Consider the following 12,968-nt stretch of genomic DNA (forward strand, 5'->3'; position numbering starts at 1 on the left):
CACACAGACTCAGCCCTGCCTGGGACTGTGACAGGAACGGTGAGGAACCCTATAGGAATCCTTAAAGCGAACTGTTAAGGAATTGTACTGTTAAGATGGAATCGTTAACAACCGGAATCGTTAAAATCCTAAAGGATCCCAACCCTAGATGGCAGTGATGGCACCCTAGAAAATGCCAAATTTGTAAATTATAAATGGATTCCTTTAGGAAGAAAGAATGGGAAAGAAGAACAACACTACTGTATTACTGTGTTGTTGTGGAGCACAACAATGGAGCATCTGGATTCTGTCTACATATCAATGGTAATCTTGCTATGTGAGCAAGATTACCTACCCCCCCCCCCCCCACACACACACACACACACACACACACACACACTCACAAAAATACTCTACACTCACAGAATCACTTAACTCTGCATTAATAATTTAGTGAACAATCGATGTAAAGTTGTTGGTGGTTCTGGGAAGTACTTAAGCCCAGAGGGCCTCTGTCCTTCCTTTCTCTCCCCAGATAAACGGTTGCTGCTCTGTAATAATCAGAATATCTTTATATACATTCAATTAACTTGCAGGTGTTGAGGGATATTTAAGCATTTATATATTGTTTTTGTATATGTGTGGTCAATATCAGCAAGAATGAAAGGAAAGGTGTAGAAGGTGTTGTATGGTTTAGAGACTCTAGAGGCACTGACAGGAAAGCCAAGCTGGAGGTATAGCAGAGACTAAAATGTTGAGATTCTTTCTGGGAGTAACAAGGATGGATAGGATCCATCATAGTCACTACATCATAGTCACAGCGCACAGATGTTTTGGAGATAAAGTCAGAGAGGCTAGACTAGACTGAGATGGCTTTGACATGTACGTACAGAGGAAGAGGAAGGATAGTGAGTAGAAGGATGCTGAGGTTGGAACTGCCAGGAAAGGGGAGATTTGTGGATATAGTGAAAGAGGACATTTTATATATATTATGCTACCGGTATATGATTAATATTATTTTCAGGTCGGGATAACAATTTTATCCCATTAGGATTAATGAGATATAAATAATACAGGATACATGATAAACACGTGAATTTGGAAGCGATGTGAACTTCCACGGGGTCCCCAGCAAAAGTAGTTGATATACTGTACTATCATAATCGTTTTAACCACTATATCCATGTTGTCAAAAAAATAGCAGATCTACAAGCTTACAGCACATCACTGATCACTTCATCCCACACTGCAAGCTTGTATATCTGCTATTTTCTTAACATAAATCTTCTCTTCTGAAATGAAGGGTTTTGGACATGCAAGCTTTCTGGCCAACAGCGGTGATAATGTGAAGTATAATGGGTTGCATCCTGACGTCCTGGAGCAGGTGATGAATAAATGGCTGGCTGCCTCCTGGGTCTCTGGGGCTGGAAAGTCTATTAACTGGCTTCTACAGACACAGCAGCACGGAGACACTGATGTCATCATCTTGCTGTAATTGCATCTTGCGCGCGCGCGCGCGCGTGCGTGCGTGTGTGTGTGTGTGTGTGTACTTTTGACTTCTACTCTAACTTGTAGATTTAGATTTAGATTATTATTACACATTTCAGTCTTTTGAAAATAGCGGATCTAAAAGTTCACAATGCGTAGATCTACTATTCTCAAAATACGTTTATACATTTGAAAACTTGTATAATGGGACATACTGCATAATGAGCACTTTTACTTTTGTACTTTTACTCAAGCTTGCAGGGCCCTTTGCGAGACTATTTCAGATAGGTACAGCTGTTGCTTCCGTCAAAACCAAATTCATAGGTCACCGATTTCAATGTAACACAACACAGGAACCCCCGCTAGTGTTTTGGTCGTCCAACAGTTTCTTAACGACTCGGTGGGAGGAGAATCGGAAATAGCAGATCCAGCAGCCTTATAACTTATAACTCTATGGCACATGCATGGGGCCCTTTCATTTGGTGTAGCGCCACAGCCCTCGGAGGGGTTGATCCATCACTGGTAGCTCGCCCTGGGGGTTCTTCTAAAGTTCAGCATCTCTTTAAAGATATGTAAACATGTGAGCCTCACTTGTACACTACACATTTACATTCACAAATCTGACTGTGTTCCCACCCTGCTGCGCACACAGTTTTTAATGTTTGAACATGACCTTTGGGCAAGTATAACATGACCTGTAGTTGCAGATGGGCAAGTGCTTTTGAGACCTTTGGCCTTGAATGTGTCAACCCCTGACTGTAATACTTACAGTAAGTGTCAAAAACACCGTCAGGGTTAGCACTAGCAGAGGCTGTGGTTCAGGAGGTAGAGCAGGTACCAATGATCCATGGGTCGGCAGTTCGAATCCCGACTCCTCCTGTCTACATGTCGAAGTGTCCTTGGGCAAGACACTGAACCCCACATTGGTGTGTGAATGTGGGAAGTGAGGATGCTGGCGTCGACTGTTCATAGAAAAGTGCTAGAAAAAATGCAATCCATTATAATTATAGCAGGGTAGCAGGAACAAAGGTCAAAGGACCCAATTTGGGTTTCGATGCATCATGTTATGAGCTTTGTAGATTGGCTATTTTCTCGATTTGTAAAACCCTGTGTACCCTTTGCGATTATCTCAAATAAGTGTGATTAGGCGATTATGTAATAATTGTGGCTCTATATTGGAGGTGTTTCTGAAAGAGTTCAAGAGGTGCTGAATGAATGGTGTGAACTGTGAATCACCTCATCCGCTGGGCCCAGCCCGGGCCCATGTTTGGCCAGATTGTCCAGAAACAAAACAACGGGTCTGGGAGGCAGAAATGGGTTTCGGAGATGGGGTTAAGGTGACCAGAACATGAATACAGAGGCTGAGACAGGACTAAGGAAAAGAGAACAGTCAGAACAGAGACTGTAACTAGAAATGTGTGCTCAGGATATAGAGGTATTGTTTGAGTATTGGAGGTCAAAGAACTGGAGTGATGAATTAAAGGCAATTATCTGTCGTAGCAGTATTGGACAGTGCAGGACAGTATGGCAAGGGGAAAGGGGCAGTGCTGTAGTGTAGGATGTTTTTAGTGGGGAATGCCATTTTAAGTCGCAAAGAATGCAGTGTGTGCACATTTGTACACACACACACACACACACACACACACACACACACACACACACACACACACACACACACACACACACACACACACACACACACACACACACACACACACACACACACACACACACACACACACACACACACACACACACACACACACACACACCTTAAAATAATCCCCAGACTATTTATATATATTTAATCAACATTCATATGTGCATTCAGCATTTCTTCATGTAACCACCACACACAACGCTTGCCAAATTATAACAATAGCACACACATGATCTGTGAACTAATTGGCACCTAATGCATATAGTGAAGTATGTACTGTATAATTACAGGCTTGTGTTAGATGCCACAAGACAAACGTGTGGCTTGATGAACATCAAGGCCTGCAGTTCAAATAGTAACTGCATGGGATCACTTTAGCACAATACATTAAATACCTGAGCTCATCAGGTATTGATTCCATATTGCTCTAAACCACTGTTTCTCAAACAGTTCATTTATTTTTTGTTTGCTACATCTTGTTTTTTATTATTTTATCTAATTTTATTTATCTAAAAAAAATGAAAACATTCCTAGAAAACCAATTGTCTTTGACAATTGCTTTTGAATTGAATTGAATTAAAAATCAAATGCAGTGGGTTTTGTTTTCCAGAATCTTTATGAAGAAATCTAAGAAAAATCTAAGAAATTCCATAAATAGAGGGTATGCGTGTGACATCATCAAACCAGGAAGTTATGCGGGAACGCTTACTGAGTGACAAAAAACTACTTTCTAGCCTTGACAGCCCATACATCCAAACAGAAAAGTCCAATATGATTGCATGCATTAAACAACGTTAAACAATGTTAAACTCACTTTGCCATTCACTTTATGCATGTGCATACCCTCCATTTTAGAAAACAAATGTTTAACAAGTATTGAAAAATATTTTCACTACTTTGTGTTCGCGGCAAACGTCTAATTTCACTATTGGGTCTCGGGCTAAAAGGTGCCACTGCTCTAAACAAGGTCCCTGAATACATTAATACACAGTTCACATCTGTTTATGTTGTGGGGCTCTTGCACACATGTACGGGTGGCATATGTGCTGGTCTTAAATGAATGGCAGTCAGGTGAGGGAAAGTCCGAGGTGGATGGTGGATGAGTTGGGACAAGCAGGGTCTGGGCAGTTGAACAAGAGACAAACATCCACAACAACAAAATGCGAGAGCGTTGCTTGCTTATCAATAATCAAGTTCTTAAAGCTCTATGTTCTATGTTTTTAATGCCATATTACCAAACAAAACATAATGCATAGACCTTTATTGGTGGAGAAAACCTTAAACCAGCAGCTAGTAAGCATGAGACAGGTGAGAGAAGAGAGAAGAGATAATAGAACTAAGATTAATTAACTCAATAAAACAGAAAAGCATTTTCGTGTTAGCTATTCAGAAATAGCAGATTGTCGCAGCACGTAATTTTTTATTTATACATCTGCTATTTTTAGAAAAATCTAGAAAGTGTGAACTCCTGATTCAGAAGGCTTTTGTAAAATCGACCTGAAAAGTAGAATAAAAACATTTGATGCTTTTATTCGTGGAGAAAAATCAACCTTGTATGTAATTTAAAATCGGACCGTAGTCATCTGCACTTGATCTGACTGGGTTATAGCAGGAATCTGTATGGCTAGCATAATATATAAGGCATCCTACTATAAATGCGCCACGTCTCTGTGTGCGTACGTGCATGTGTGTACGGTTGTAATGCACATAACTTGAGAACTATTTGACCCACCGACTTCAAATTCGACACACGCGTTCCACACCCCCACAGGGAGTGCAGTGCCCGGTATCGAGTCAGTCTCAGCTAATTGAGGCTCAACCAATCAGGCTCTGCCGGTGGGCCGAATTGATTGCCAAAATTATACACTTTTCAGTTTGTAGTCTTCACACAGGCACATACACAAATCTCCATGTGAGACACCGGTTGACGGGTACTATGACAATGTATATAATTAGGTTCCCAAGTTGCATCGTTCCCAAGTAGGCCGGTGCGACGGGCATGTTATAATGGTTGCAACAATAACAATCGCATAACCAATTATAGCCAAAATGAGGGAGGTGGTGGGCCAGTTCAGAATAAGAATAACTAAAGAATCAGTAAATAAGTTTAACTGCAATTTATTAAATCAAAAGCAAAATAAAGTTTTCCATAACAAAATGTTAAAAATAAAATAAAACTGCCTCAAAAGGGATGGGTGTAAGCTCAAGTGTCCTGGCACTGTCCAAAACTAAACTTAAATGTCTCCAAATGGAACCCAGTCAATGCTGTGTGTAGTGGCAAGTCTCCTCTTACCACCCTTTATACTGTTCCGCAAAGTCCGTCCTCAATCGAAATCCAAACTCCAGGGAACTAATCCAAAATGGAAAGAAGGTCTCTAAATCCAATGGCGGATATCCAATGTTCAGGAAAGTACTCCAGAAAGGAAATATGGCAAGACTTGGGAAATATTCCTCTTGCTTCTCCAGTAGCCTGTCTGTCTCTCTGTTCACCTCCACTCTGGACTGACAGAGTCAATCTCTCCAGGTGGCCCAAACATTGTGATTGCCCATCACTCCATCAGCCAGGTGAGCTGTGGGCGGGGCTTCACAATCATTGCCTGTTGCCATAGCAACACATGTATCTCACTGGCTTCTTGTGGCATATAGTCCAGCGGATAAATAGGGAAATATCATAGAGTAGCGGTTTGGTGGAAAATAGTACATGCAAATTGAAACATTGCAAACAAAAATACATAGAAACAATGTGACACTCTGGACACAGAGGTTACAACGTACAGGTCTAGTATTTATAATGTAAAATCTATCACCATAATATGAACATACGTCTATCGTCTATTAATGGATATTTATGTACGATGTGTAAGATGGCCTACAGCTGTGGGTATATGGACAGTATAGTACAGTCTGATTAAGTTATTATACTTTTAGTCAAAAACAGCACAAGGTACATGCAGTCAGACATTCACACTAAAAGGATAACACAAAAAAGTCCAGGGGACTTGTTTACATTGTGGTTAACAACAGTAATATAATCAGTAAATATAAAATCTATTATCAATTTATCATGACTGTCTCGAGTTTAAATCTTTAGGGTTTGTAAGGACAACACATGGGTTTGATGAGAACATGTCAGGAAGCAGCAGTCAATAAGACCTCCAGTGGATGTCTCTCCATGTGAGTGCTTGGCCAGTCCCCAAACCTCACAGCAGACAGAGGGTCTTTGTCCCCAATCTGGCCCCGATACTAACAAGCAGTCGGCCAGCATCAGCCAAAACCCAGCTGGACAACAAGCTCTCTCCTCTCTAGTCTCGAAAGATACACTGCAAAATCCTGGGTGTTGATTTCACTCTCAGGATAACACTAAATGAACGTGTATTTAAAGTACTTTTATTCTAAAAAGATTATCCCACGATTTTGCAACTAATTTCTTTTTCACCCAGTGTCAATTATCTAATGTAATCCTGGGAGCTACACTTCCTCTGCCAACCTGGGGGGGCAGCGGACTGGCCTTATGCTTCCTTCCCTTCCCCTTCACCTGACAGGAGGGAATTACAGCCGGACGTAGTGTGTGGAAGGAACACGTTAATTCCGACTACGTAGTTCCTTTCCCCTCCATCAGGCGCCCCGGCTGGACAGGGGGATCGAGGTTATTTTTTGTGAGGGTACCTACCCTAGGGAACACGGGGTGACCCTTTTCAGAAAGGCCCTTTCACCAACCTCGCTTCAGGTATATAAAGTACTTGTATTTAACATATTTAATGTATCAGGGGGAAAAGAAAATCATGTAAGTGAAAAACATCCACACTGACATGATGCTAATAAAAATGTATTAACATTCCCCCAGAGGTTTGTACTTAATCTCCTACTCCCTCTTTTCACTCAACAGCAAATCATTTTGCCTACAATTGCCAATCTACATAATCACAGTGCGTATGTGACAGATTGTGATGTGAGCTTGAAGACTGGCTATTTTCTCAGAATGTTTGCCTATTTTTGCAGAATATTTACTTTTACTTTTTATTTATATATCACATTTAAATAACAACAAAGTTGTACCAAAGTGCTTTACAGTAAAATATTGAAAACCACAACATAACATACCGGTACACAATGTCACTTTCAACATAAAAACCACTCATACTATGCTTGAAAAGTCTTGAGGCGTGATTTAAACACCTGAAGGGTGGGGGCTTGTCTTATGTGCAGAGGCAGCTCACTCCAAAGCTTGGGAGCTGCCACTGCAAAAGCCCGGTTCCCTCTGAGCTTCAGTCTGGTTTTAGGCACCACCAGGAGAAGCTGGTCAGAGGACCTAAGGGTCCTTGTAGGAACATAGGGTTTCAGCAGTTCAGATAGATAAATGGGTGCCAAACCATTTAAACACTTAAAAACAAAGAGCAAGATATCCTATATCGCACAGGAAGCAAGTGGAGGGAGGCTAGTACAGGACTAATATGCTCCCGCTTACGTGTACCTGTAAACAACCGTGCGGCGGCGTTCTGGACTAACTGTAAGCGAGAGATGGAGACCTGGTTGACTCCAATATACAGAGCATTACAGTAGTCGAGGAGGGATGTCATAAAAGCATGCATTACAGTTTCAGACACAGAGTAATCTACAGTGTCGAAAGCGTCAGTACTTTGTTACGAGTAGCCTTCTACTCGTCGGACTGTTAAAAGGTTTCGTTAGGATTGTTACTAATTGTATTGCCTGTCTTCCTGGAGACTGTGATGCTAAAACAAATGTATTGTGTATTGCAGGTGGGGAGGGAGACTGTTCAGACCACAGAGGATCAGGTGATGAAGAGGGACATGCCCCCTGCTTTCACTAAGTAAGTCTTTATCAATAACACTTCCTCCAGACTACAGTCAACAGGGTTGACTTAACGGATGCGCTGAACTCTCTTCGGCCTTGCCTTTCTTTCATGGTCACTCACTCTCATGTCAATTTAGGAAATTATAGAAATAATCCATTTAAACCCAGCAGACAAGAAGAACTCTGTGAACCATGTGTTTCATGATGTTAATGCAGTTTAATGGCAGGAAGCATGGCTGTGATCCCAGCTGCTGGGAAAACCGCTTCAGTTCTGACGCTCATGTACCCTGAGCCTTCACTCAGTTTGAGACATGGCTTGGCTGTCAGTACTTATACTGTACTTCTGCGCCGTCATTTTATTCTCTTATTTTTCTGTTTTATTTGTACAACTTTTTTCTTTATTGTATTCTGTATATATATATTTTTTTATTTTCACTTAATTTTTATTGATGAAAAGACAGACAACAAAAAAAGACAATATGGAAGCGTTGTGTGATCGCTTTACTTGTTGCTAAGAGGATCTTGATTAAATATTATTTTATTTATGTATTAGAAACTCTTCAGGGATATTTTCCAGCAATAAAAAGTCTGAGGTATCCTAATGGTCTCCAAGGTGGAGTGGATATCCTGCCAGTATTTCTGAATTTTAGGACAAGTCCAGAATATATGAGCGTGGCCCGCCTCCTTGTGGCCACACTGTCTCCAGCATGGCTGTTCTATTTTAAATTGTCTTGACTTAATTTTAGGTGTGTTGAACCGTAGCATCTATATATTCTGGGTGAATATTCTGCGAAAATAGCAGATCTACTGTACAAGCTCACAATACGAAAAAAGGATGGGGGCTAGCATAGACCACTGGGTCTATGAAGTATACCGTAGGGTTTAAGTGGTTTTAATGTTAATGCTTTTTCAGTAAAGCACTTGTTGAATTGCCTTGTTGTACAAATGAACTTCCCTTGCCTTGCCTTGCTGTCTAGAAAGCTAATGGCCATTTGTTGTTTTCTAGCCTGGACCCAAAGAGCTGACTTAGATTTTAGGGCTTACTGTAAAGTGTTACTCAGCAATCATGGAACTCTCTCTCTCTCTGTGTGTGTGTGTGTGTGTGTGTGTGTGTGTGTGTGTGTGTGTGTGTGTGTGTGTGTGTGTGTGTGTGTGTGTGTGTGTGTGTGTGTGTGTGTGTGTGTGTGTGTGTGTGTGCGCGCGCGCGCGTGTCCATGCGTGCGTGTGTGTGTGTGTGTCCATGTGCGTGCGTGCGTGTGTGTGCGTGGCTGCGTGCGTGCGTGTGGAGGTCTCATGAGGCCAAGCATTAATGCATACCGCTATGATTTCTGTACACTTTCTCCGTTCTTACTTGCAGCTGTGGGAGGGGGACAATTTAGATCTCAAAGAGAGCCATGCTGCTGTCATAAGCACACACACGCACACACACACGCACACACACACACACACACACACACACACACACACACACACACACACACACACACACACACACACACACAAACACACACCACCACCACACACACGCACCAGTGCATGACACCATAAATCTCACACACAGGGCTTAGGAGGGGGCATGTGGGAATGTGAGCGCTACTAAATATAGAGGGACTGACGGCCATCGATACCTTGACCAATGGGGTCAGGAAGGGGAGGAACTCGTCTTTATTCAAGCCCTCCCAAATGCATCTACTTAGTCCACTCCTTACTAAGGCTATAGGCTAACCATCCATCTATAAACATTAATCCTTACTAAGGCTAGGCTAATCATCCATGTATAAGCAGGATTCCATGTATAAGCAGGACTGTAAATGAAGAGACCCAAACTCACAACTCAGTTGGATGTGCATTTGTAGAGAATTACAGTTTAACTTAATTACAATTAAGTTAAACCACAACATGATGCCAGAGCTGTTTTCTGGTATTTTGGTTATTTTTGTATTTTTGTCAAAGTTCCTCAGTTAAACAGTAATATTATTACTTATTATGTATTACTTAAAAAAGTAATATAGTTACTTTACTTATTACTCCCTGCCAAAAGTAACTAGTTACTTATTATTTTATTTTCTTCGCCCCCATGCAGTAAATGCATATTTTGTCCCCAAAAGTCTTACTTTGCATTTTCAACATTAGCAGTCCCCTCCCCTATTCTGCTGTGTTTATTTAACTCTGAAAAGTGTACTGTATAGTGTACTCATGATGATAGGTCTATTTGGTTCCATTTGAACACTAATTTTAATTAAATCATAAGACTAAATGAAAACCACACCTGGGCTCAAAATGATAATGAAACGCAATCTTTGAACAACTTCTGTTGTTTATTAAAGCAAACAAAGTGCTATAGCTGCTTTTTTTTTTAAATAAAATGGTGCCGGTGACTCCTCCATCTCCATGTTTAGTTTGTTTACATCTCAGTCTACCACGAGTCACACACTAGTTTGTTGTTCCGCGTTCCGGACGGTTTAAGGCCCACCCTTCTGCATCTGATACTTTACACGTACAGACGTTTCCGTATCTGCTCTAGAGTCTAGATCTAGACCGGATCAGCAGCCTGCAAAGCAACTCGACCCCAACCCAGTCTACCATTAGAAATAAACACTCAAACCCACAGTACCCACAGGCTTGTGAAAATAGTAACTAGTTACTTTTTTGGAAAAAAGTAAATGTAATAGTATTACTCAAAATAAGTAACTAGTTACGTTACTAGTTACTGGATTTTTTTTTATAATATTACTGAAAGTGGTTATGGCCACTGTTGCCAAATGCTTGTTCAGGGGTGGGCCAGGATGTCATGTCTCTGATTTGATATGGAAAGTGTCTTGAAACAATTTGTTGTGATTTAGCACTAATATGAAAGGGAATTTAAATTGAACTGAATTGTGTGTTTTTGTAGGGTGGAGAACTCCAGTTCAAAGCTGGTCAAGGCAGCACAGATGCTGAAGGCAGATCCATACTCGGTTCCTGCACGGGACTACCTCATTGACGGATCCAGAGGAATACTGTCGGGAACTTCAGACCTGCTCCTCACCTTTGACGAGGCAGAGGTGTGTGTGTGTATGTGTCCGTATGTGTATGTGTGTGTTTGTGTGTGTGTGTGTGTGTGTGTGTGTGTGTGTGTGTGTGTGTGTGTGTGTGTGTGTGTGTGTGTGTGTGTGACTGTGTGTGTGTCTGCACATGCGCGCATGCGTGGCTGCATGCGTGCGTGCATGTGGTGTGTGTGTGTGTGTGTGTGTGTGTGACTAGGAGGGTAACACCATAAGTGGAATCACATTGAGATGCTCACAATATCTACTGTACTCTAGAACCGTTTTGACAGCCCAGTGCAGCTTCAGTCACAAGGCATTCATCACAAGACTGTACACGCACGCACACACACACACACACACACAAACACACGCATGCACACATGCACGCACACACACACACACACACACACACACACACACACACACACACACACACACACACACACACACACACACACACACACACACACACACACACTATGCGACACAAGTTCTGCAGTCTGCAGTGACATCAAGGGCTGCCAAAAAAAAGTGCACAGTTGATTGGGTTTATGCCTCAATATGAATAATGGTTAGAATTTGTCTGGTACACAATTATTCATAGTCAGCCCCTTGTTTTATGTTTCAAATGCATTTGAAAGTGTTGACGGTGTGTGATTGTTTGTGTCTGCGGTGTGTCTTAGGTGCGGAAGATCATACGAGTGTGTAAAGGCATCCTAGAGTATCTGGCAGTAGCTGAAGTTGTGGAGACCATGGAGGACCTTCTCACCTACACCAAGAACCTGGGGCCAGGTAAAGCATGGGGCGTGCTGGCTGCCTTTTACAACGTTAAACTCACCAACATTGCAGCTGTTTCTATCTGCAATGTTTTTGTTTATTTTGTTTATTTAAAAACATATATACACTAGATGTACTGTACGTACCCTCACAAGAAAAAATGCCGTAATCTCGGTTTCTAAACTACCTCCCCCTACCCTGATGAAGGGTAAAGGAACTGGTCGGAATAACGTGTTCCTTCCATGCGCTACGTCCTGCCGGGGAAACTCTCCCCTGTCAGGTGAAAAGACCAGGTTGGCAGAGGAAGTGTAGTGCCCAGGATTACACTAGATAATTGACAATCGTGGGATTAATTTTTTTTATAAGAAAAACATATACACTGTACAAAGATGTAATATGGAGATACAAGGTTTGTTATGTGTCCTCAGGGATGACCAAGATGTCAAAGATGATTGAAGAGAGACAACAGGAGCTCACTCATCAGGAACACAGACAGATGCTGTTCAACTCCATGAACACCATCAAACAGCTACTGCCTGTCCTCATATCAGGTGTGTGCAATTAGTTTACATAATCATCATAATCGTTTCTATGTTGAACATTTTTCATACATTTTTAAATGCGTACTTTGTGACGTGTTTTGAGCTTGTAGATCAGCTATTTCCTTTTTTTAAATGATATCTTTGTATACCGTATCTGTGTTGTCTGCCCTGTGCAATATTTGATTACGAAGCCTAAAAGGCAAACAGAAATTAAATTTGTATTCATAATTATGTTCCAATGTTCAATGCCAAAAATTGTTTGTGTGACAATTAATTGTCAAGTTATATATCGTGACATCGAGCCCTAGCACACAATGTGACCTTGTAGGTTGTCTATAGTTGCGACCGTAGGACATCTCGTGACATTATGGAGACCCTTAATGCCTCCATATATGGTCACGTCTCGTGACATCACCTCTCGTGACACGTCACACCACCATATATGGCCATCTCCATATATGATAACCATACATGGGGAAGACTGGAACATCACCTAGATCTGCATATATGGAGTCGGACAGAAACTCTACAGCTGACCTGTTCTGACATTCCATATGTTGATCTGACCTCATCAAACCCTGTACACTCAAGACACGCGCCATATACATATGGCCAGTACAGAATTCATTCCATATGTTGAGCTGACCCCCCCATGCCAAAGCACCAGCGCTCACCCAGCAGTCT

At 41.6% G+C, this 12,968-nt stretch overlaps 1 protein-coding gene across 2 annotated transcripts in view; it reads left to right on the forward strand.

The window, feature by feature from the left end:
• The window catches only part of LOC308328091 (vinculin-like), a 48,934-nt gene that overhangs the window by 9,655 nt on the left and 26,311 nt on the right, over positions 1 to 12,968 (forward strand). For both annotated transcript variants that reach the window (XM_080781791.1, XM_080781790.1), the window contains exons 2-5: positions 7,885 to 7,955; positions 10,833 to 10,983; positions 11,649 to 11,757; positions 12,171 to 12,293. In XM_080781791.1, the coding sequence (XP_080637917.1) occupies positions 7,885 to 7,955; positions 10,833 to 10,983; positions 11,649 to 11,757; positions 12,171 to 12,293 (454 nt within the window). The remainder of the gene's footprint in view (positions 1 to 7,884; positions 7,956 to 10,832; positions 10,984 to 11,648; positions 11,758 to 12,170; positions 12,294 to 12,968) is intronic.

Source organism: Protomyctophum bolini (assembly GCF_963924005.1).
Source record: "Protomyctophum bolini genome assembly, chromosome: 14".
NCBI classification, from domain to species: domain Eukaryota; kingdom Metazoa; phylum Chordata; class Actinopteri; order Myctophiformes; family Myctophidae; genus Protomyctophum; species Protomyctophum bolini.